The following is a 27278-nucleotide window of genomic DNA, read 5'->3' as shown; positions in this document are numbered from 1 at the left end:
TGTATATTTACCACCGCATGAAAAATTTCATTATTTAAAAAAATTTCATTATTGTCTTCACTTTCCCCCCACCCAGAGAATGAAAATATGAAGTAATCACTCAAAGAGTATCTAACACCCCTTACATGCTTCGCACACCAACCACACCATCATCATTGAGGATTTCCAACAACAACTCAAATCACCGCGCATGTCATAATTTCCCGACCCTCCGATTTTAAGTCGCCCCTGAGCCACATTCTTTAACCCCGCATAAAAAATTACTGACCGGTATAGTAAAACATTTAATGATAATAAAATAAAGAAATAAGAAAAATAATTAAAAATTCAATATACATAAATGATGAACATACTCATCACAGTTCCACAAAAAAAAAAAAATATACTCAATGCTTCCTATTTCGAAAAAACTATTGCGTAATTTTGAATGATGTCGCAATCGATCGAAAGTGTTCTTTTTTTTTAATGTTTTCAAATGTGATGAAAGAATTTAAAGAAGAGTTCATTTGAAAAATGACTTCCATATGTGTTCGAGTCGCTTCGTTTGAAAATAAAAAAATTATTATGCCATGGGCTTTTATTGATGTGCACGATTTAATTTACACTTACACAGAGTTATTGAAGGATATTTTAGCCGGAGAAAAGTTCCCGCACTGTTCAATTCGTGAAAATGTTTTATTTAAGAAATGCAAAAACCTTCATGTGAAGTATGGGTCTTGCTCAACAAGCCATAGGCTGTTAGAAGAAATTAATGGACCGCCTGATTCTAACATTGTAAACAAGGTCAAAAGATTTAATATGTTGTACTTCACTATTTGGATAAGCCATGACGAAATATGCGTAGAATGTAAACAAACAGAATCGAAAACCCCATCAAGACCAAATGACGAAATATGCGTAGAATGTAAACAAACAGAATCGAAAACCCCATCAAGACCAAATGATTTTGCTTTTATGATGGCTTCAGCGCGGAAACAGTCTTGTGACGATATACCCACTCTCCCATCGAAAATCCTAAAAATGGATTGGACAGGTTGAACAATGCTATATTGCAAAGTTTGACGGACAATAACTGCTTTTTTCCGAATTGAAAAACATGCTGTGGTATCTTGACGGTCACATGGTTACCATCGAAAGAGAATCTTGTCGAAAATTTTCAGAAGTTTTTAAAAAACTTCAAGGTTACAACTTGCCAGAAAAAACAAAACACCGGAAAAGAACATTGGGGAATGTATCCAGTAATAAGTTAGAATCATTGAGCATAACTTTGAAAGAGGTTATACAAGCAATTAAATTTATTGAGACCGAATCGTGGATAAAGTTCCGCCTTTATTGTTTGCAGTTGACTGATGTGGTGGATGATTATGTTAGGCACTTGCAAAGAAAAAACACCAAAGTCAAAACTATCCAGTTAACACCGAGGAGTAGCTTTGAGAAGGCTACGAATTTAACCGTCCTTCCAATAAAGGAAAGTAACATTTACTACAAGTTAAAGGAGTTAAATTCTGCATTGCTCGTATCCCCTATGTTTAAAGTAATTTCAATAAGGGAATACTTACCTGCTTCGACAAACCGAAAACAGGTATATGATATTATCCAGGATCAATTGGGGAAAGGTCTGGCAGCGAAATGTGTGCATTATGTTTTCCATTCCGGTGGTCTCAAACAGTCATTGCACTTTATTTGGAAGATACCTGATATTTTATCAGAAACAGAGCTGATAAACGAATGTCTTAAAGTAATTCGTGAGGTTGAGAAGGATGTACCTGTTTACGAACACAGAATAACAAAGAGGGAATTTAAAAGTGCATTTGGTTTTGCTGCCTCACCCGAGGCCTTGCATTCTATGTTCAAAGAGCTGACAGGTGATATGTCAGCATCAACTAACCTATCGGAGGCCGAAATCGATAGACGACTTAATTTTTCATTACTTTGTGAAGATACCGGTATCGTTGTTGATCTGAGAAACCAGACAAAAGAAAATCAAAAGGAAAGATTTAAAGATTTTTTCGCGAGGAGAGAAAAATATTTGTCAAATGAAGTTGGTGTGGCTTGTCATGAAAGACGCCATGGGGAACAATTGTACTTGGCTAAGGCTGTTAGTTTTAATGATCTGCATAAAAGGGTAAAAGAATTGGTTCCTGAAGGTATGCCGATCCCTTCCGTCAAATGGTTGCGTTATCACTTTCAACCAATAAATCCACTGGCTAAAGCGGCATCTTATTATAAAGGTGCTATCAATATCAAAATGATGGTGCAAAAAAGACAAGTACGTTTATAACTTTCTTTAAAACGCAAGAGTGTGTTAACTATTTTTTTTATTGTTTAACATTTTTCATTTTTAGCTCAGAGTGAATCATGTTGATGCACATTATTGTGCAGCAAGCTGGAAATACATGAAGGAGTATGCTGTAAAACACAAAGACCTTGTAACGCTTGTTAGCCTTGACGATAAACACAAAATCAAATGTGGTGAACCATCATACCCTGTAGCGGCTGCTGAACATGGCAAAAAGGTGATTGTGGGTGCAAATCAAGTCATGGCAGTTGGTGATCACGATTTCACAAAGTTCAGCATTGTACCATCTGTTGATTTAATTGTGAGTATCGCAAACTAAAACCATAATTTTTATCTTCAATTAAATTAATATTTTCTTTGTTTTATTCGTGCTCTATATATTTACTTCTATCACTTGTAGATTGACATTGCTGATACTGTTGAAGCGTCATTTCATCGAGGTCAGGTGCACGTAGAATTCAAAAATTCCGTATTGCAAGCCTCGTCTGCCCTTCGTCACAGTTGCGAATTAAAGCAGATTTTGTCAGAGAGACCAGGTAAAATTCGTGAAAGATATCGACTCCAGCAATTTCCTTCACGAATTCTCATTTTTTATACTTGCATTAGGTATCATACCACCCGTATTATTGATGTACAGCGATGGTGGTCCTGATCATCGGCCGACATATATGTCGGTTAAATTGGCTTTGATATCATTATATAAAGATCTAGATTTGGATATGTTAATCGCTCTTAAAACTGATCCCAATCATTCATGGGCAAATCCTGTGGAGAGAATAATGAGTATAGTCAATATAGGACTTTAAGGATTAGGTGTCATGCGATCAAAAATGTCTGACGAGTTTGAAAGAGTTGTCGGTATGGCTACTTTGCATTTTTTTCAGAGCAATAGGGACGTGACTACAAAGTTTTCGAATAATACTTTAATTTACTTACATTATATTTTTCACTTGGTTCCTTTCAGGAAAAGCAAATAATGTTAAAGAACTTCGCGTAGCTGTTAATAAAGATGAGCTTAAGCGCGACTTAAACGAATCTCTTGCTGTCCCTATCGAGCAGCTAAAGGAACAGATGAGTCGTCTTTCGTTAAAGGAAAAATCTTTTAAAACATTTTAACCCTGCGAAGATGACAGCATTGAATAGTTATGGCTAAAATGTCAAGAGATTGATGACGGGATTCAGGTACTTTTCTTTACATTTTAACGAGCATTAGTTTCAACCCTAGCTATTGAAGTCGGCAATAATGAAAGCATTACATTTTTAGCGTGACAAAACCACGAAAGCAGACGTGAAGCACTTGATTGCCTTGCAAAAATACATCGCCGATCACTGTAAGGAAACACATTACAGCTTTCAAATAAAAAAATGTGAAAATCAGGCTTATGGATCTTGTGGGTAAGTAGGAAACAACCCTATATAATACTCACCCCAAAAGCTACGGATAGAATTATCATTTAAATTTTAAAAAAATGTTTGACATTAAAAATTGTATTTTCTCCTTAGACCGTTTAAAGACGCTAAATGCAAACAATTGCCTTTCTTGCCTGATCCGGTTATGGGGGAAGAAGGCCATTACAAGTCTTTCAAAGAATGCCAGAAAAACTAAGGATGTATGTTAATTTTCTTAACTCAATTCTTGGCGTAGAGTGTATGAATTAACAGATTCGATACTTTAAAGTTGAATTTTCCAATTCGTAATTCTTCAACATGTATAATTTATATTAGAATCGGCCAAGCCTAACTGTAAGACCAGCTGCAAAACGTCAAAAACTTAAGTACTCGCCATCCGTTCAACACGCAAAAAACACGAACGTCATGGTTCAATGTGAAGACTGTGACAAATGGCGCTTGGTGTTTTCAAAAAAAAAGTTGAGCAAACGAGAACTCGATTTGTTGGAAGAGATCCTGCAAAATCTTTCTTACTCGTGTGGCTTTTTTTTTGGTTAGTCTTTTCAATGATATTTTACTGTTCATGCTATTTCCTGTGACTTAATATATTATCTTGTTTTAATGATTTAGATGATGTTCAACTCCCACATGGCTTAGATCTCCATGTAAAAGATCATGATTGTGGTGATCCAATCGAAAAATTGTATTATTCGTGCGGTTACCAAGCCATCTGCATCTATTGTGGTGAATACTTAGAAGATGCAGACGATGACGCTGATACATTTCCACAATGTTTAGATTGCGATTTACCAGAAATTCGTAAAAGAGGAGCATAAACAGAATAACTCACTTTTTTATGACACAGTTATCAATGTATATAGTTTATAGAGGCACGTTTTTTTTATAGTTTTGGTGTTGGTAACATTTTTTTCGACTGTTGTCGATTATATTCGATTTTTCTTAATTTAAATTTCGAATGTTCCAATGCCTGCCATACAAAGTCGTGCGATCAAGCCTTGCCTCATTTGGATATGTCGCAGTCTGCAGAGGTTGTCTTTCGCCGCTCTAATTCCGGTTCGAGCTCCGAGGGTGTCGGGTTCAAGCTAGCTAGGCGGAGGGGCAAAATAATGAATAATGAAAATTTCCCACATGGTACACCTGACATGCAGAGACCGTAAACTGAGGTACAAATTCCTTTGGCCTAAGAGGGTTTAAAAGTCCACACTTTGGGCGGCCACGAAAGTTGACTGCTTTTACGGCAAAAAACAAAGGAATCGAGAGCAACAAAATCAGCAAAATGTAGTTCGACTACCATGAAAACCATACTACTTTGGCAAAGCACATCAAAGGAGAGTCGAACCTGTGTGGGGATAAAATTATTAACTCCGATCCTGGGAGCAAAGGAACCTTATTAAACGCTTATAATAAAAATTATGCGTTATAAGAATGAAAATTACAAAGTGCACGCACAATGATAAACTCGACCAGTTAAGTCTTAAAATTTAAATTCTGGAGGTTTTGCTCCTCTAAAGAATATGCTCATATAAAGGAACACTAACTCAATTACTACTTTTAGATACACATGATTTTCTCAATGGCAAAATTTCTCCTAAGGCGAGTGCCGAAGTGGCCGAAGTTTAAATCAGCCCCTGACCTCTCCGCAAGACTTTCTATATTGTTTTAATGTGCCTGAGAATGTTTGTTGGGTCTTGCAAACGACACAGCTTGTGTGGCACATGCCTCTTTTAAATCTAAAAAGCGTCTAAAGATAGGCTTAACATGGTCTGAAGATCAATCTTGCGATGTCCTGCTCAGTCTTAACAATAGGGATTTTTATGTCCTAGGATTGGGCAGTGTCCTAAGATTGGGCAGAACATAATTATTTTGTTGCGTTAATAGGCAAGAGACATGATTTGCTACACGATTTGTTGTATTGCAAATCTTTCTACCTCCATCACTATGGAACGCCCCACTGATAAAAGAAAGTTTACAATAGTAGTAGTAGTGATATATTTCGTGATAGATCATATAGATATGAAGTACTACATATGGAAAAAACCTAAAAAAAGGCTTTCGAGCCATATGTACACTGTATGTAAACTCAACATTCATGATTACAATAATTCATTTTTCCGCACACACAAAAAAACTCGTTTAAATATATAACTATGTAGATAGGCACGTTCACCATTTACTTAGTATATATAGATATTTGTAATGTTTGATCTAGAATACAAGAAAGGAAATATAATACATGTTACACCTACTAAATATATATAACTCTCTATCTCCCTCCCCCCTGAAAGTCCAACAACAAAAGGTTATAGGGCGTGTATCGAAAAATATATACATATACAAGTTTATGCAAAGTTAGGGTATCTCAGTTCGCCCTGCGATGACGCAATTTGTGTAGAAGATAACGAGTAGGGTGTCTTAACAGTTCGCCCTGTGATTGTGTACCCTGTGATTCAAGTACTTATTTCAGCACATAGTCACTCAAGTGCCCAGGGACTCTTTTAATGCGTTGAGATCTTCTGGGTTGTTGCGTTGAGCATTGGGCATGTTGACCAGAGCGTGGAGGAGTATTGTACGTTGTAACTCCTGAAGGTGAACCATTAGACGGTAATGGTGTTGATTGAGTACACTCTGCTGATTGTTGGATGACCGATGGTGATGGTTGGACGTCAGATCGTTGTGCGTCAATCTGTTGGGTACTTGGTGTTGTAACATTCATCGGTGGTATAGTTAATGTTGGGAGGTCATCGTTCTTCACTGGCACAGGGACAGCAGGTTCGTCCAGTCCCGAATATGAGGGGTGGTTTGGGGGGGACAGGACGTATTTGTGATGGATATGTAAGTGTGGGATGTGAAGTATGAGTATGGGTTATGGATGGTTGTGAAGTGAGGGGTGATGGGAGTTGGAAGGAAGAGTTCTGAGGCATGACAGGGGTGAAGCGTCTCAGGAACTTCCTGTTGCGGAGAGTAACTCTCCCTGATCCATCCACTCTGACAGCATATTGGTCGAACTGTCTGACTTCAATGATTGTTCCAGTCCTGTCCCATTTGCGCGGATTTTGACCAACTTGATTCTGGATACGTACATGATCTCCGACCTTCAGTGGTGGTAGGGGACGGGTCCCGATGGCAAGTCGTTCAGCAGTCTTGAGGTGACGTAGTCGTAGGGCTTCTTCGCGCTTCTGGAGTGTGTCTTGCCAGGTGGGGTGTGGGCGATATTTTCCAGGTAGGATTGGTACTGGTGATCGGATGGGATAGGCAAAGATGCACATAGCAGGTGATATGTGCGTGTCTGGTTGTGGTGTATTTCTGTAGACAAGCATAGCCTTTTGGAATGCATCAGTGTCGAGGTTCCCACTAGCATCTGTATTGTCAACGATCATGCGTTTGACAGTCTTGACACCAATTTCAGCACGGATGTTGCTGTGAGGGAAGGCTGTTAAAGATATACGTTGACGGACTCCCCATGATTTCAGGAAAGATTCTGTTGACCTGGAGGTGAATTCAGGGCCACCATCTGACGCAAGCTCCTCAGGGATGCCATATGTGACGAATGAGCGACGTAAACTGTTGATTAATCCAGCGCTTCCATCTTTAGCATGGTCCACGATTGGCCAATTAGAGTATCGGTCAACGGATACAAGGTAGTACTTCCCCATGTATTAGAAGAAGTCGGAACACAGGTATTGGAATGGGTATTCTGGTGTTGCTGGTATAGTTGGGGGCATGCTTGGCTGAGAAGGTGCCATTATGTCACACTGGCGACATCTAGATCTTCGTTCTTTGATCGACTTTGTGATACCAGGCCAGAACACCGCAGATTCAGCATGAGCAATCATTGCATTGGTGCCTTGATGTGCCGCGTGAAGGTTATCAAGGACAATGCTTCGAAGGCTGGGTGGGACGACGATCCTGTCTTTGAAGATAACGACACCATCCAGTGTTGATAAGTCAGATCGATGTTGGTGATATGGGCGGAGCGCTTCTGGGAGTTCATCTAAAGGCTGAATGAACCCAGACTCGATGAGTTCTGTGAGTTGGGCCATGTTGTTGTCGCTGGAAGTGGCTTCCTTTATCATATCCCATGTCACTGAATTGCATGCAGTGGTGATAGCAGCAACGGATTGGTTCAGGAGTCCCTCTTCGTCTGCGACTATTGAAGTTGTCTGATTGAATACTTTCGACGGAAGAACTTGATGGGCTTTCGGTGGTAACAGCTCAGTAGAGTCGATAGAGCACACGTCATCGGGTAGGTGCATCTTGTCAGGAGACTTGGGTCCACTTGGATGTCTAGACATGGTGTCTGAGACGCAATTCTTTCGGCCTGGGATGTAGCATATCTTGAAACGGTATCGAAGGGTCTTCTCTTTCAGGTTTCGTAGGCGGCCATTGGAGATCCTATCGAGTGAGCGATCGGAGAAGATACCAAGCAAGGGCTTGTGGTCCACTGCAACGATAAGATCGTCGCAGCCCAATACGAAGTGTCTGGCCTTGTCAAGTGCATCGGCTACCGCGAGGGCTTCACCTTCGATGGGAGCGTAACGTGATTCAGCAGCATGAGTGAACCGACTACCAACAAGTACCACCTTCCAACCAGTGTTGCAGCAGAAAGGTTTGATGTCAGGGCAGTTGCAATGTTTCTGGAACAGCCAGTAACCAATGCCAGATTTCGACCAATCGGTGGCGAGGCACGTTGGTTTCTGTTTGTCGAATATACGGACGCCATTCTCAATCTCTGCCGCAATTTGACGTTTTGATTTGTCGAAGATTGCTTGCAATTCCTCATTCCATTGGAACTTCATCGTTGGCTTCAGTAGTGAGCGGAACGGTTCCATGAACGATGTCATGCTGAAAGTGTATGTGACTTGATTCACAAGACCAAACCATGAACGTACGTCTGTGAGATTCTTTGGTGTCGGAAAGTCCATGATTGCTCTGATGATCTTCTCGTTAGGACGGACGGATGTAGGCGTGATCTCGAAGCCAGCAAACTCGACGGTGTCGGCACCAAAGTCAAATTTATCAGGGTTCAAGATGATACCATTACGAGCGCAAAGGTCAAGCCACTGTGCAGTTTGATGAAAGCTCTCCTCCAAGGTATCGGCCCATAGCAGAGAATCATCTACGACTTTGATTTTGTTTGGGAAGTCACAGGCTATTTCATCAAATCGTCTTGTGTAGCCGTCACCAGATGAAATGTAGCCTTGTGGTGCAGTGCGATACCGGTAACGACCCCAAGGGGTGATGAAGGTTGTGAGGTGCTTGTCTTCTTCACAGAGGGGGACACTGTGGTATCCATTCCAGGCATCTGTGACAGTCTTCTTGACGTTGTGGGGCACCGAACGTACTTGATGGAATGGAGACTGAGTATGATGAGTTTCTCTCGTTGCACAGGCGTTCAGGGCTTGGAAGTCTACGGTACGACGAGGTTTTCCATTTTTCTTGGCGCATACTACCATGCGATGACACCAGGTCACAGGTTCTCCTATTGGCACTTTTTCGAGCACTCCAAGCAGAACATCGCGGTCCAGATCGGCTTTGACTTTCTCTTGCCAGTGAAACGGAACAGGGATTGGAGTGTGATGAGCTGTAGGTTCTGCGGATTTGTCGATCTGAAGGGACAGTGGGGGTCCAGTCATCATCGGCAGCGGTTGGTGCTCACACGTATTGAAGGCACTGGATTTGTAGTGATTTAGTAGGAAGTCCTGTAGTTTCTGCCGATTCTCGTCTGTGGCGGCACATGGAAGACCAGTAGGAAGGGCTGGTGGAGGTTCACGTTTTGGGCAGTCGCAGCCAATTGTTGTTGGTGTTAAAGATTGTTCGGGATGATTGAGGTGATCTGTCGCTGTTTTGAGAACGTAAGCTGATGCAACTTGATGATATTTGTTGGCGATGGCTGGGAAGCTGGAGGGGATGATACCCAAGTCAATGCAAGCACCTTTGCTGATGAAGAATTGGTTGGTTTCGTTGGTGACATACACAAGTTGTCGTGTTTCCTGGGCGTTGTTCGAGTTAGTTGGACTGTTGATTTTCAGGATGATGGCACCAAGTACTTTGATGGGATTGCCGTTAGCTGCTCGCATCTCCATTGATACGGGAAGAAGATCTGCTTTGGTCAGTCCAAGTTTCTGTACGCACTTGAATCCAATCAAACAACTTTGACAACCGGTATCAGCCATTGCAGGGATGGTGATGGTCTTCTCTGGGTGGTTTCTGATGGCTTGGTATCCAAGTTGGCTGTAACTTTCGTCATCGACTGAGACGTTGAGGTCGAGGTATGGTTGAGAGCTGGATCTGCGTTTCTCCCAACTCTTTGAAGACTTGTTGTAGATGTGGTGGCTCGTCGGCTTCCTTGGTTGTTGAATAGCGCAGAGCTGATTGAATGTAGATTCTTGGTCGAAAACAGCACCTTGATTCTCTGGTTCCATCTTGTTTCGTTTTTGTTTGTCTTTGCTTCTACACACGCTCTCGTAGTGATGTGGATGATTGCAGTGACTACATATGTGGTTGTATGCTGGGCATGTAGTCTTTCTTCGTTTGGCAATAGCTTTGGCACCATGGCCCTTCTTTCCACAGTATGTGCATGGAGTTGAATCGGTTGATCCGGCATTTTTGTAACTGCTGCGGATCGCGTTGTTTTCGTGTTGTTGGAGAAGTTTGGATGCAGAGCGCTTACCAGTTTCTCTTGCTTCTATGAAGTGTAATACCTCGTCAAGGGTCATGTCCTGGTTCGTTTGTCCAAGCAAGTCAAGTTGAATGTCTGAGTCTTCTAGGCCTCTGCAAATGACATCTCGGAGGATTTGCTCAGTGTAGTTGACCTCATGGTCACAGTTTGGACAATCTATAACGTACTTGCAAACATTTGCTTGTCCTCTCAGACGGGCGCAGAAGGACCGTATTGGTTCATCTCGATCTTGGTGGGAATTATTCAGGGTGACTCTGGCAATCATATTGTTCTCATCTCTTACTGCCAATGACTTTATAGCAGCTAGCACAACTGTTTCAGATTTATCGGAAAGGGTTCCTACTGTGGACCTGGTAAGGTCTTTGCGAAGTTCATCATCACAGCATTCTAGCAGCTGGAGGACTCTCTCTTTTCCAGTAACTTTGGTTGCTGCAACATATTCGGCCCATCTGGTCGTGAAATATTGCCATTCTTCGCTGGTACCGGCGGATGATATTGATGGCCTCTTGACTCGTTCCACTTTAGCAGCACCTTGTTTATCTGGTGAGCTGGTATGGACAGTAGCATGTGCTGTGATGAGGGCGGCAACAATTGTGGCATCCAGGTCAGGTGTGACGTAGTCACAAGACTCAATTGGGCATTCGACAGCAGGCATCCTGTTGAACAACCAAGCGATATCAATTCAATAAAGATCAAACATAGATAGGCACGTTCACCATTTACTTAGTATATATAGATATTTGTAATGTTTGATCTAGAATACAAGAAAGGAAATATAATACATGTTACACCTACTAAATATATATAACTCTCTACTATGTCTGGTAATAAATATATATAAATATTCGGTGATATGATAATAATATATTAACAGACTGTCTATATATCCGTAGGCGACCACGTGGCTAATGCGAAAAAATGGGTTAAAGGATAGTGTATTGACGGTTGAGTAAATTTGTGCAAAAAAAAAAAAAGAATATCTTGTAAAAAAGTAGAGGGGGAAGGGGGTTAGCGCGGGCGGAAGGGAAAACAAAAGAGCAATAAGATTGCGGTAAAGTTAGTAAACAAAAGAAAGTAAAGCTACTAGTACAAAATATAATACAGTATTTACAGGTGTTAAAAATTTAGATGAAAGTTAGGGATGTTTAAATGTCAGCTATTATTGATTTCAACTTTTCCGAGAATGTTGCTTTAGAGTAGTTACAGATTGTTAAACAGTATTCATTCCAATCAAAGCTAATCTTGGTAGAGGAAATAGTTTACTATCAATATGGGGGAGAAACATACCTCTGCTTGCTGCCTGTCTAGTATGATGGTTATGAACAGTGCTAGATTGTTTAAAAAGTTTGTTTATGTTACTTGGTAGCATATTATTTTGAAAGTTATACATCAATTTACATGATTCCGTAATGTAAATATGTTTAAGATTTTGTAGATTTTTAATTTTTATAATTTTATTAATGACTTTATGAACCTTAGCGATTTGGACGTTAAGTTTGTCAAGTTTGGTATATGGAGATCCCCAGGCAAGGTTACAGTATAATAAATGAGATTGCACGAAGCTGGCATATACATTAACGATGCTTGATGCTGGTATTAAATGTTTGACTTTATGCAATATGCCGATACCTTGTGATGTTTTGATTTTTACCTGTGTTACCTGTTCTTCCCAGTTTAACTTGTCATCAATGTGTATACCTAGATACTTGACAACCTGTTTTTGTTCGATTTTAGAGCCCATGATTTTAATTAAAGGTGATTCTTCATCTTGTTTGTTCCTGAAATAGAGAAAATTTGATTTTTTAACATTGAGACTAAGAGCATTTGATATCAGCCATTCACTGATGTTGTTGAGTTCGTGATTTATGTCCTTAACAAGAAGATATTTGTTTTTTCGTTTTAGGAATAAGCAAGTATCATCTGCAAACTGGGTGACCTCCAAGATCTTGGATGCATTGCTAATATCATTGATGTATAATACAAAAAGTAGGGGCCCAAGTATGGAACCTTGGGGAACCCCACATTGTATGCTTAGTGGTGGAGATAAACTATTCAGAATGGAGACACTTTGCTTTCTATCTGTCAGATAGGATGCGAACCATTTATTTTGTATACCTCGGATGCCATAATGATGAAGTTTTCTTAGAAGGATGGTGTGATCTACAGTATCAAATGCCTTTGCTAGGTCAAGAAATACACAACTGGAAGGTGTTTTGTTTTTCAAGGCTTAAGAGACTTTATTTATAACTTTAAGAATAGCATGATTTGTAGACTTGTGCTTTTGAAACCCATATTGGGCGGTGTTAATAATATTAAAACAATCTAGGAATGATACCAGCCTGGTATGCATTAGTCTTTCTATAATTTTGTCAAAGATTGGCAAAATGGAAATAGGCATGTAATTTTTCGCCTCATATCTGTCACCACTTTTGAAGAGGGAAAGTACCTTTGCCAATTTTAGCTTGTCTGGAAATATACCACTTGAAAAGGACTCATTGACAATTTTACACAGAGGTTTAGCTATTATTTCATCAACATCTTTCAAAATTTTTATTGGAAAGTGATAGATGTCAATGGCTTTTTTATCATCAAGTGACATTATGGTGCTAGTCATCTCTTCATGTGTGACTGCATTATAGAAAAAACTGTCACTTACAGGATTTGTCAAAAAATGTGTAAAATGTTCCTTGGACTTTGGAAGTTTTTTTACTAAATTTGGTGCAACATTCACATAGTATTGATTGACAGCTGATGCTATGTCACATGGTTTTGTTAGAGTTTTACCATTTTGAATTATTGTTGTAGGATGGGCACTAGTTTTCTTCTTTCCCAGTATTTGATTTATTCCATCCCAGTGTTTTTTATGTTATTTTTGTGTTGCTCAAAGAATCTTTTGAAATAATAATACTTAGCGTTTCTTATTGTGTGATTGACTTTGTTCCTCAGGACTTTGTATTGACGTAATATTTCTATGTTTTTGTATTGAATATATTCTTTATAAAGTATTTGTTTTTCTTTAATTAAATCTAATATGTGATTACTTACCCATGGTTTTCTCAGTTGTTTGTGATCCTTTTTCTTGGTTTTCCTGAATGGTGCATGTTTATCTAGAACTTTGTTCAAGGTGTCATGAAAAAAGTCATACATGTCATTGACATTGTCAAAATTATTCAGTTTTTTGTTGATGTTGTCTGTCCGAAGATCATCTTTGAAAAGATCCAAATTGAATTTTGAAAAATCTCTTTTAACCGTTTTAAGATTATTCCTATCTAATGATTTTAGATCTATAATTATGAAATTAGGGAGATGGTCTGTCACAGAATTGAGATTGTTTCCACTAGTGCATATATCAGTGATGTCATTGTAAAATATGTTGTCAATCAAAGTGTATTTACCTTTTTCACTAAGCCTTGTTGGTTGCGTTATATGTGGAAGAAATGAGAAGTTCAACATAAAGTCTAGGAAGGTGTTTGTTTCAGAGTGATTATTGTAGTCAAGAAGGTTTATGTTGAAGTCACCCATTATAATTTTGTTTCTTATTCTCTTTTCTTGTTTTTTTAAAGATTTCTTCAAGATTGTTTTTAAATTTGTCTATGAATTTTCCTGTCGGATGTCTATATGTAATACCTACTAGGATGTTCTCATTGTGAACATTCAGTATCTCTATAAATAAAATTTGGAACTCTTCATTTTCAGTACAAAAAGAGGTAGAAAGATCTTGTCTTACCTTGTAGTTGAGATTTTCTTTTATATACAGCCCACACCATGAGTTTCTAGTAGTACCACAACAATATTCGTATACATGATAACCAGGTAGTGATTCAGGTTGTATTGTTGATCCATTCTGTTGCCAAGTTTCAGAAAGTCCAATGATGTCAAATTTATGATCTAAAAAGTCAACTAGGTTGCACAAATTATTAATGTTTTTAGCAAAGGATCTTATGTTTGTATGCAGTATTGACAAGTTGTTTGAATTCATGTTGGCTTTCATACTAGGTTTGTGGAATTCATGAGTAGTATAGTATTTGAAGTTGTGGACAGATGGTACAGATGAGTTCCCAGAAATAGGATTATCGATTGTCAAGACTGGTAGGTTTAAAAGGTTGTCAAACTGGTTGGTGTGATTAATATTTAATTTACTTTGACAACGACAGTTTAAACAAGGAGTTATAGGTGAAGTTGGTTAGTTCATCGTTAGTTATTTCTTTAAACGGAAGTGAACTACAATCATCACATGACCACAATTTTAAGTTTAACTTTTTTTTATTTTTATATGTTATATTAGCACATCTTTATTGTATATAATGTTTACCAAGGCTACAGAAAATTAATGGACTTTTAATAACTTTGAGACAGAGACAGGTTTTATTAAGGTTAGGTGGTGGTATGTTGTTATTAGAACTCAGAGTAGAAAGTAAAGAGGTATTTGTTTGTAGTTGAAATGGAAGAAAATTGTTCAGACATGGATTACAGTACCAATTGCTCTCACATTTGGATAAAATTGTGAGAGTTTTCTTTGTGAGTTTTAAACAGGACCTATGGAGCCATGTGTTACACAGATTACAGTATATACAGTCAGTCAGAGCAGTTTTGTGACAAATATTACAGATTAAATTTTCTACTGGTAAATAGGTTTCAGAGTCCATTTATTTATACGTACTATAGTGTTCATTCATTGATTTGATCATTTTGTTGGTTCTGGTACGAGTCATAATATAGCTTGTTTATTTCCTCTTTAGTTAGCAATGTCACTGTTTTTGAGTTCAAACTGTCATCTTTTTTAGCTTTTACTGATCCATGTTTTGTCCAGCGAGCTGCACTGAAGCATCTTGTTTGCAGGATGGTGGTTGTCACAACTGAGCTTAGGCTCCTAGAAGAAGGTGCTGAATATACTTTTTTACAAGCATGAATACTGTCCAACTTGGATCTATAAGGCCACCATCATTAAGTCAACTATTTTAATACTAAACTTGGCAATTAAAATTCTAGATTGCTTTTCACAACTAACTTTCTTCGAAAAACTAAGTTTAAATCCAATTATATGGGACGTGGCTAGTGCACCAGTAGCTGTAAGAACCGGTAAATTTGAAAATGGCATGTACGCAATTATATGTAAGAAATTGATATGATTTTTCTTATTTGAATTACACCTTCTGGATCTCAACAATGCAGTTTTTTCTGCTAATTAAACGTGAATGGCGTATAGATAACTTGCTGAGCCAAATTTCCGTGGATTGTTGATTTAATTCTACTGCGCGTACGGAAATTCTGGGCAGGTAAAGCAAACATAACTGCTAGCTACTGAAAAGTACGTCTTTTGCAGATTGTTCGACATACCTGACAGTTGCTATGCTATACAATGTGAAAATAGAAGAGATGGGAGTGACAAAGAATTGAGTTTTTACAGATTCCCTGCTAGACTGAGAAAAAGAAACGACAGAAAAGGTTGATAGCTGCGCTAAGACGAAAGAACTGGCTGCAAAGTGAAATTCAAGTGAATAATGCACGAATCTGTAGTGCTTATTTCATGGCAGTGACTTTGTGCTTACAAAGTATTAAATTTTTTATCTCTATATAATGCAGGAAAAAGGTCAGATGATCCACAACATATTGACTACAGCAACTGGATAAAATGGTGCAGTTACGTGAAAACCGATCTTTCGTGGAGCACCCTTGTCTAATTTCATTTCGCATTGGGTCCACATATGACACACTGCCTTCACCAAGTTATCTAGATCGCTGGGGATTACAAAATTACGCAGGCTGTAGTTTGTGTACAAAAAACTTCTGTACAGTTCCCCATATCTTAGGAGCTTTTAAAGTTGCCTTAATTTAGGTGAGCTATACATATAGTCATGACACTGTTACGCACCCTTGTAACCTACTTTCAATATTTTTTAATCGTCATACAAACCATCTCCCTACAACAAATCTAGAATTTTTTGTTTTGTTTCTGCTGGTTCTTACTCCATGGCGAGGAAGAAAAAACCTCCAATAGGCATTCTCCATTCAGCTTCAGATTGGAAAGTTATGTGTGATCTTAATACAACATTAATAATAACACCTGATGTAGCTGTGACTTAACGTAGGCGGATGTTATGAACAAAAGAGTCGGTAAACAGTTCAATCATTACAGCTTTCTGCTTTGTTATCTCACAATTATTACTTTCTCGTATGACAAAGGCAGTGATACTTATAGAGTTTATTATACTGTCTCCTAGTATACATGTAATTTTTTTAGTGTTGATAATGTTATTAGCGTTATTAAGTGATTGCCTTTTTGTTGGAATGTTTTCTTTATTATTATGTACAATTATGTCTTCATTATTATGTACAATTAGTTCCTCCTTATTATGTATAAAGTTATTATTATTATAAGTATCACCTCTAAAACTTTCTGTTATTTCAGAGTGATCATTATTCTCATTATACAGATGTTCAAATCGATTTCGATGAACAAAGCTTTGGTTGTTATGGCGACTAACAGCTTCATTGTTGTTGCTAATGATTGTGCTTCTATTTTTATATTTTTTATTAACTGTTTGAAATGAATTAAAATTTTCTTGCTGTAGCGATTTTGTAGAATAGTTATGCTCGACTGAGTTTTCAACTAAAATTTTTATGATTTCGTTTTTACTTTGTATTTCTTGTCGCAAAAAGTGAATTTCTTTTAATAAATTTGATTCCAGTTTATCCGTTTGGTCATCCTTATGAGCAACTGAACAATTATTGACAAGTTTTGAAATTTGATTTGAGATAAGAGTGTTTATCTCACCTTTTACGTCTTCAAGGATAGAATCTCTCAGTGCGCTGTATCTAGTTTTTTCATAGTGCTTATCGATAAAATCTTCTGCATTTAAAGTTGTATTGAGCTCTTTATATACACCTTTTTTAACAGTTACATTATTATGTTCAATATTCTTCTCTTATTAATATCCTCAAGCATTTTGTTAAAAATATTTTCCTCGTCCGTTTTCACGTCCGTCGCCGCCATTATCATAACTTTGATATTTTTACACAGCATTTTGTACCTGAGATCCTAGGATATTTGCTAAGTGAACTTGCTACAGACTCGCTTTTTACTACCACCATGTTCCAGTTTTGCGCTAGAACTACAACCACGTGACACATGTTTCTAATTGCACTCTACTGATGAAATGTCTCTATTTTTGGAATTGCAACCAAGACCCACAATTTAAGAGTCATTAAACCCCCTTCTGACAACCAGAGGTTTTGACACGTGTTTTCGCGCTCTGTGTAATTCCTATCTAACAGCAACACGAAAGACAGAAATTGTGAACAGTGGTTCACACCTTTTAGTTCAATTAAAACGTTTTATCATGTCAAATGGTTATATCTCGAAACAAGTGTCGCCGGTTTCTTGTTTTCCAGACTTCTTATTCCTTTCTGTTACCATCGAGCCTGAGGTAAGAACTCGTTAGCACTTTAAGACCAGAGCGCTTATAAACCACTCTGGTTCTCTTAATAATGGGCACTATACATCCATTGTTCAAGACCAAAAGACAGACCAGTGGCTTCACTGCAATGACAGAGCTGTGACACAAAGAAGAATTTAAAAATTATAAAAATTATATATTAGAACGTCGCCCAGCAAGGGGGTTGACTTGCTTAGTTCCCTTTCTACAGTTTCCTACAAGTCTTGTCTTTGAGTGTGACGACCCCACATTTATTTTCTTATTCTGATCAGAGGGTTTCACGTATTTCTTAACACATTTCTATAACTGTCTTGATTCTTAACCCAGTCAACCCTTGTTTTATGTGGCAATAGATTGCACGGATTAAAGAACATTTAATGACAGAAGAGGATTCCAGGGCCTCCTGATGACCACTTAGTGGACCTCGGATTGGAGATGTCCCGCCTGGAATTCTGACACCCCTTAGTTGAGGCTTTGGGGCGAAACCGTTTGGTGTCACGGCTGGTATTGTGCAATCGTGTGTTGTGTATGTGTTTCTTTTTCTTCACTGATATTTTTTTTTTTTTTTTTATTAACAATTTTTTTTTTTTTTTTTAATAAAATGTGTTTATTAAACGTAAATAAATAAATACAATCTAAAAATTGTTACTTCAATACAAAAGCGTTTAACAAACATAATAAACAAAATAAATTAGATATAGATTTAACAGTTCATTAACTTGGTACAACCGAACTACTTGATACAACTTGACAACTCACTCAAAACAATATCATCCCCCATTTCGATTCTTTTATAAATCCCTCTCGAACCTCTCAAACAAAGCAAACAAGCATGAATTAAAGCAAAACAAATCTTAGTTCTGACCCAAGATGATGCAACAGAAATATTTATTTTACGTTTTTCGGCGATCATTTCTGCGAGACGCTTGTAAAAAGTCGCACACTCTCTTCCCATTCCTCCGTAAAGAGAAAATACCAGTGGCGTGAATGTCCCGTTATCAACTTTGTTGATGCGAGTGTTGTATTGCCTTTTCTTCTCCGCCTCATTCTTTGCATAGCATTGTTGGAGAGTATGCTGAAGGTGTCTCGAAGCGTTGGGATCAAAAACCCTTACGTCGAAAAATGCTTGTTGACCCTTCGTCCAAAATCCCCGAGCACGTACATCCGTTCTTACATCATCCCCCTTTTTCACAGATTCTAAATCAAAAGTTTCGCCAGTCAACCCAATTAGCGAAGGCTCAATTGCCACATCCTTACAAACCTCACCTAACATGGATGCCGTTATGTCACGTATGTTGTTGTGTCGAAGCGTGACAAACCCACCTTTCTTACAACTCAAACAATGTTGAATGTCAAATGTCGACCCACAAACACAATGCGTCGGTAATCCTTCAACAGGCCAGTTATAACGGAGCTTTATTCCATCCCAAAACTGCTGCTTGTTGAGATCAAATCCGTGTTCAGCATATGGCAATACTGTCAACCAGTTGGAGCAACCTTTCTCACTGCATATGTCGTTTAATCGTAATTGTTTTTCGTCTAAGTTTTTTTTAACATCTGTTAATCTGTCCTCATGACGTTTGTTGCGAGAGTCCTTGATTTGATTCTTCAAATGACGTTTTTCAATCTCGCAGATAGATTTGTCCACTTGCTCGTAAATGGCTTTGGAAAGTGAAGCAGTGATGGAACGAGAGTTGTCATACTCAAAGTCGCTTTCATTCACGAAATTAGTGATTCCCAAGCCACCCAGACGAATCGGTAAGGATAGGAGATCCCTTTCAGCGTTTGAGCAGCAATGTCCTCCGGTAATTGCTGGAAGAAATTCGTTACGTATGATATCTTCGATTGGTTGTAAATTTTTCGAAATATTTGGTATAGTTCTCATCAAATACGTAAATTTCGATTTGAAACCAGCGTTGAAGGCAGTAAATGCAGACTGTGGTTCCATAACAGCAATCTGTGAAAGTAGCTGGAGTTGATTCGAAAGATCTTGAATTTTACTATTCACATATTGGTTTTTGTAATTGATATCTCCAATGACAGCTCCAAGGTGTCTTTGACCCGATGACGTTATTTTCACATGCATCTCTTTAAAAATTTCGTTTGCGCTTTCTATATATCTTGCTTTGACAATCAAATAAGACTTGTCAGCCTTCGGAAAGTAACCAAATTTCGGCCCAATCGAAGTCAATTTTTCCCAATAGCTCTTTATCTCTGACAATTTACCAGCTACAGTGAAATCATCCGCAAATGCAACATGTTTTGCCGTATTGTTACCACTAGTGTTCATAAAATCAAGAAGAATTCTAAGAAGAGGCGAAACTCCAATTGCGTATGCCGCCATAGAGGTCGGATCACCTTGAGTAGTCCCTTCCTTTGATGACAGTTCTTTACCCCCAATAACAAACAAACGTGCCGGAACATTGTAACAATTTTCCATGAAAGTAGAAATAAGAGGACAAAGGACTGCAATATTATGTAGCATCGCCTTCCGATTGATAGAATTAAATGCATTCTCAGCATCGATCAGTAGCACCGCTTCTGTTTCTTCATTCTCGTAAATATCATGCATAGCATGAATTGCCGCCTCTGCACCCGCGTCCTGTCCAGCACAGACTTGTAAAGACCCAGTTGATTCCATGATGTCCTTTTTAGCTACACGCATAACTACCTTCCCAGCAATTCGTCTCAAAACCTCTCCTACCCCAATGGGCCTCAGACCAGGATTCTTATTCAAAGGGATCATACGGCATGCCACAAAAGCTTCCAAACAATCACCACCACCCTCTGAGTCAGTTATCTTCTCCGTGCACAATTTCTTTATCATATCAACAATAGCCTTCCGCAAATCTGAGTTCGTAGTACCAAACGAAGAAGAGCATAATATTCTCCTCCATCCATCGCCGTCTAGACCCGATGGTCCAGATCCTCCTTTCGTGTGAGCAGCAACATCCAATACAAGGTCTTCGTCAATGACGTCATAGGCAATGGGGTGTATTCTCTGTAACGGAAAATTGAGTAAGATTTCATCATCCCCACATACCTCTTGTGCATTCGGGTGCTTCTGTTCTAACAGCATCAAGGTCTCGTCATTTAACGGAAGAATTCCATTCTGCATACTATTAGATAATAATCGCATTGCTGAGTTGACGTCTCCTTTCTGCATGAATAGTTTAAACTTTTTAGATATCGCCGATATATCTCTCTTTGCATATGCGTTCGTCATACGGCTTTGTATAGTTAAACATTCTGTATAAAGTTCCAAGAAGTTTCCTTCGTGCCACATTTTCAATCGCTTTTCGAGAGCTAGTTGATGGTCTTTCGCTTTTGATTTTTTACTTGGTTTCTGTAGTAGCAAGGCTGGCATAACATGGATCGCTTTCATTGCAATACTGCGAAGAGGTGAACTATTGTTCCAAGCATTAACTAGACGAGTGAGTTCCCTAATATAAGACTTTCCAGCGTTACCTGATGGTAGTATAAACAAATTCTTTTTCCAAAACACAATCTCATTATAAATCATGTCGAGATCTTTGCTAACTTTTTCGCCTTCTACCTCATTCCACTTGAATTTAAATAAAGTTTCTTCCTTCGGTGTTTGCGTCGGTGAGTTGTCTACTAATGATACCTCTTTTCTTTTGCAAGCTTTCAAATGAACCAAGAGTCCTTTGCTCGTCTTGAAAGTTCTTTTGCATCGTATACATGAATTTCTCATAGTTATCGTCAGATTGTTCATTTGTGCATCGTTCCTGGTGGCGTCTGTGTTCATCACTAACGGCGTATTTGTTGCAGCCATAACTTGTCCCAATGTGTTATCAATTCGCAAAGTTCATATGTGATTCAACGTTTATAGACGTACAAATAACTTAAGAATGTAACTCTTGGTTTCGTGATTAGCTGTTTTCCGTTAGCGGAAAGACGTCCGCCATCTTTGAAGTCATTGCAATTTCTTCACTGATATTGCGTCTCCTGCCAAAAGGAAGTTTAACTGTCTTCTTGGCAGTAACTTTGGAGGAACAAAACCTCTATGATTTAACCCTAAAACTTAACAGGCTGAGTATTTCATTGTGCTTTGCTGCAATGTCTCAAATTTTTGTTATCAGTTTTTCCCTTTAAACCAGCAGTGAAGAGAAAACGTTTGAATGATCTTCATCGATATGAAAGGTAAAAAAAGAAATGCTATATCTAATGCTACACCTCAAAGAAGGAAGAATTTGTTGATGCTCAGGAAAGCAAGGATGCTGAGAAAACTCTAGTAGTAGATGAACCCGATTTTAAAGCAACAACCGACAAAGGTAACTGTAGAAACATTGTACCTCATGCTTTTAAATCGTGTCGTCTTTTTGATAATTTTTGATGTTTTTTAGTAGTTCAAACAAATACTGGTATCGAATTAATTTAGAAATATAAGGTATCGTCGAATACGGAATTAAAGAGAAAGGATCTTGAATTAAAAAGTTATGTCACCAACTACTCCAAGAGAAGTCTAAACAAAAACAAAAAGAAGTTGAAATTTCAAAATTGAGTGTTTAGTTAAAGAAAAACCAACTTGGTATACCGATTATAACTATTTGAAGACAAAACCTAAGGACTTGGCTTTTTTAACTGGTGTACGAAATGCAGGTGCTTTTAAATGGATTGTAAATATTATTAAGGAGAATATTTAAATCATAATTTAATAAATTTAACGTCTTCGTTGTGAAAATCACCTGATGATAATCCTAATAAAACTTAAGCTTGGTTTAATGAACCGTGACATAAGCTTCAGATTTGGAATCAGTGAAGAGAATATTTTAAAAATATTTCGTACTTGGATACAACCCTTGGCCTTAATGCTTAGAAATTTTATTATTTGGTCACATAAAAATGTAGTGTGCTTAAATTTACAATCTTCATTTGAAAGTTTTAGGACCCCACTTCCATTATCGACTGCACAAAAATTTTTATAGAGAGACCAATAATCTTATTTATTTATTTATTTTCCATCAGATAGTATAAATACAATAAAAGTAATAAAAAGTATTCATGCAAGCTTGTCAAAATTACCTAATGGAGGGATAACTATACAATTGACTCCGTATTTTTGGACTTAGTTACACATGGAGATTGTGTACTTGCAGATAAAGGTTTTTTAGTTGAAGAGCTTGCAAGCCGTTCTGCTGTGTTATGTATACCTGCATTTATTAGGGGTGAAAAACAGCTAACAGCATGTGATGTTGACACTTCACGGCAAATAGCACATGTGCGGATACATGTTGAGCGAGTAATTGGTAGAATTAAAAAAATTAAGATCCAGTCATCCATAATAATTATATCATTCTGTGGACTAGTAAATTTAAATCCAAGTGTTGCATAACAAAAAATTAGTCACTTTATTAGATTTTACAGTGTATTAGCTTATAAATATATACAAAAGTACTAAATAAAAAGATCATAAAATAATATATATTTTTGACTTGTTTCTTTCCTATTTTACACCCAATCAGGACAATACCATGCCCCTTTAGAAGCTCTTGTAATATTGACACAGACGTTATGGTACCAATCGTCGCACAGTCTTTGTTGTTGCATGCACGGGCACTTGCAGGAACAGTAGTGATGTAGCTTGTTGTCAAAACAGAGATTGTTTTTCCTGATAACAACTTCTGAAAGGAGTACTGTAAAAAATAATGATTTAGTTTCTCCAACATCTTTTCACAAAAATTATTATCTTTTTCTTCTTTAAACATAAAAATATTATCATCAGTCATTGGAGGTGTCCAAATAAACAAATAACAAAATTATCTGTTTGAAACCAACATTTGCCCCAACATTTGGTAATAATAATTATGTTTCTCCTTCACTGTTATATCTAAATCTAACGTAAAGTCTATCATTTTCCCATCCTGATAAGCCATTTTGATACTTGTACGGACATTTAATCTCCAACAAACTTTCACCATGACTACAATTAATTAACGTATCAGGTGATGCACCAAGAAAGGGCATATCTGCCCTTACAAGAAGCCCATTGAATCGTAATATGCCACATGTATGCTCTTTCCTAAAAGTTTCCTTAAATTGTGTTTTTGCCTTTTTTCACATTCCCGTCCATAATTAAATGCAGGGGCATAGGCTAGTGTGGTGTAGTTCATAAGTTGATTCAACAGCAAGTTTTTTCCAACCACATTTCTCCCTCCTCTATGAAGTTTCCAAGCACTACTTAAACTTTTCATTGATGTAGCCTTTGTCATATTATTATATGATTTTTGATCATAGGTAGCTTTGTAATGTTCAAAACTTCTGTCATATGCACTTTTTAGTTGTTCGGACGAAAAGTTAATTCTTTTAGCATCGTATAAGCTGGTTAGTGGCTCTGGAATGCAATTAATATCATTTTCATCAGCCTTGTCTATTTGGGAATTGATGTGTCTCGAAGTCATCATCATATGTGACACTAGTAAAGGAAAAAAGAATTAATGTGTCAATGGATACTTACATTTTCATTAATGCAATGATAAAAAAAGTTTTTAGTTTGAAATTTCATTATAATAATGCCTGCCAGTAGAACAAAAATATAAAAAAATATTATGACAAAACAGAATTATACCTGCCGAAGAATGAAGCTGTAGGCATTACTTCTTGTAATTTTTTTTGACTAATTTTAAACTGTGTACTGTGAAAGTTTTCAACAGTATAATTTTGTTTCACTGTTTTGTTACATTTTGCCTGTGGTAAGTCTCCTCCTCTTGGTCACTTAAAGCTTATTTTTTTCAAACCTCTGGTTCAGCACATTTATGTGGTTGGTGTCATCGACAAAGCTCACTGGTTACTGCAGTTTTGTGTAACTGTAGCCGTACACATGTTTCCAATTTAAACAGTAAGCTGCTAAATGACTGCATGCTGAGCCAAGTAACACTTTAAAAGAATTCCTGTCAGCACTTCTACTCACCTCTAGGAAATGTAATTCTACGAATTTTGTCAAGGCAGGTGCTTATGTTGGTCCCCAAACAAAGACCAAGCTTACAGGTATATTGCATCTCACCAACGATTGGATAGTTGTTGCCGACACTATTCGAAACTTTGTTTTTTCAGGCCACATTACTGTGTCACAGCTAAGACCTGATGTAGTTATCTTATCAAATAATCCTAAACGAGTTATAATTATCGGACTCACTTGCCCTTGCGAAGAAAATACAAACTATTGGCACTCCACCAAAGTCACTAAATATTCTTGCTTGTTTAACGTAATTCTATCCAGTGGTTGACAAGTTCATTTCTTTGCTGTAGAAGTAGAGGCAAGAGGTTATTCCGCGAGAACAACCACGTCTTGTCTGAAAAGGCTGGGGTTTTCCAACAAAATGGCATATTTCACCGCAAAAACCTTGGTAAAATCATTATGACAGCTTCTTTCTGTGTATGGATTGCTCGGTAGTCAGGAGACTCGTTAATTAAGGCACCCGGAACGAGAAAGACTTTTCCACCCAAGTCTGTTGCATCTTGTAAAGTAATCCAGCTCCAGTAAAAGAATTGCCTAAGGATCATATATCAGGTCCACGCACTCCGGATTCTCTAAAAACCAACCATAGCAAAACTAGTGCCAAAACAAAGACAAATTTTATAAATGCAGGTTTTGTCAACAAAGGCAATATGTGATATGCCAATGTTATTTTGCAAGCACTAGGTACTATTCCATCGCTATGGTCCCAGAGTGCTTCGGAGTCACCCCGCTTGTCACCAATTATGAGAGTGATTGATCTTAACAAGACCTGTTAAACTGTTCTTTGCCCCCCGTTGATCCTTCAAACTTTCTCAAGGCCCTAGAACGTAAGAGACACTCTTCTGGAAATACGATTTACGCCCACGCATTTTACCCCAGTAACTTCAGGCTGGTCCTGACATAGGGCTGGTCCCAAGCGTCAATCACCTGTGTAAGGCTGAGTATTGGGATCCCGTAACACATGTGGAAAGCTACAGCCAGGTTCACAAGTCCTGGCGCATGGGTGGTTGTCTACTCTTATTTATAGTTTTGTATTTATAGTTTTATATTTATATTTTTCTTTCTATGTCGTATAGCAATTTGTAACTGTCAGTAGGTGTTTGTGATGTAATGTTTATATAGGGTCTTTAGTTCAATTACCTTAATTCTGCAGACTATCCTTGTAAAAAGGGAGATCTTGCACTGAATATAGATCTCCAGAGGGTGTAACCTCTACAATTCAAAAACGAAAGAGTCAGTAGACTAGTTCCATTATTACAGCTTGCTGTTTTGTTATCTCACAATCAAATCTCAGCAAGATGTAGCAGAGATGTTACTTCTTGTCTTTGATGAATTGAAAGGGTTCTAATTACGTCTTAGAACATCTTGACAGAAGTATCGGTGTCAGTTAGCTGTAACACCTGTCTCTGTTCTTCTGTTACTGTTAAAAATCAGTACATCCTAACAATGTCACCGTCTTCCGGCGTACAATTGTCAGTTGGTATATTTTTAGATTCCGAAAATCTGGAGAATGAAAATAAATGGTTTTGCCCACAATGTTCCCTGCACCAAGAGAGCACTAGGGAAACAAAGATTACGAGGAATAGCGAAATTTTAACCTTGCACCTGCAAGGTTTGCAAGAGATGGAGAACATCTGGTAAAGGATAATAAATTTCTTGAAGGTTTTTTTCTTGATACCTCTGCAATGACAAGGCAATAAGCAATGTTGATCCAATAACGCGCAACAGCACTATATCATGTTTTCTTTTATACCCGCTGCTATATTTTTTATTTTTTAACTTTCCTCTTTTTAAAATACCTTCACTGTTGCTTTAAACCTGTACTACCAGGGTTATGGGGGAGGAAAATGTAAATCCGAGCTGGTAACTTATAAGAAGCTTAGCAAGGGGGATTGCTTTTAGCTTGTCTTTGAGTGTAACGACCCCACTTATTACCCCAGATCAGTAAGGTGCCCAAGTTTACTAACTTGGTCTTCAGGCTTGACAACCCTGACAGCCAGAGTCACAAGTTCTGCTGCACAGGAGGGTCTTATTTAATTCTTTTTTGTATTAATGTATTTTTAACATATACATTTTTTCTTTTTGTGTTCGATCTGTAACCAGTCCGTTTATGTTGTTAGCTCTGTCTTGTATCGTATTGTTTGTGATAGAAGGATTGTTTTTTCTCTTTACGATTTTCTTAAACAATTGTTTTAGGTCCAAGTTGGACAGTACCCATGCTTGTAAGAAGCAAGAAAGTGTATTCAGCACCTTCGGGCAGCCTAATCCCAGTTTTGACAACAACCGTCCCTGCAGACAAGATACTTCAGTGCAGCTTGCTGTTTTGTAAACCTTTTTTACATATAATACTGTTCAGTGGAACAAGTAAGACTCACAAGGAAAAAATGCAGATATAAACATACCCAGCCATGCACGTAGAAAGCTGGCCAGTCACAAGTCTGAACAAATTGATGACAAATTGTCCATGTCTAAAGC

At 37.9% G+C, this 27278-nt stretch overlaps 1 protein-coding gene across 1 annotated transcript; it reads right to left on the bottom strand.

The window, feature by feature from the left end:
• Positions 1 to 6447: 6447 nt before the first annotated feature.
• On the bottom strand, positions 6448 to 7362 carry LOC130648062 (uncharacterized). Its single transcript, XM_057454082.1, has one exon. It carries the CDS (start codon positions 7360 to 7362, stop codon positions 6448 to 6450), a length of 915 nt encoding a protein of 304 aa, XP_057310065.1.
• Between the last annotated feature and the right edge of the window lie 19916 nt (positions 7363 to 27278).

The sequence above is a fragment of the Hydractinia symbiolongicarpus genome, chromosome 6, assembly GCF_029227915.1.
Source record: "Hydractinia symbiolongicarpus strain clone_291-10 chromosome 6, HSymV2.1, whole genome shotgun sequence".
Lineage (NCBI taxonomy): Eukaryota > Metazoa > Cnidaria > Hydrozoa > Anthoathecata > Hydractiniidae > Hydractinia > Hydractinia symbiolongicarpus.
Note: the sequence above shows the minus strand (reverse complement) of the source record. Positions and strands in the feature narration are given on the sequence as shown.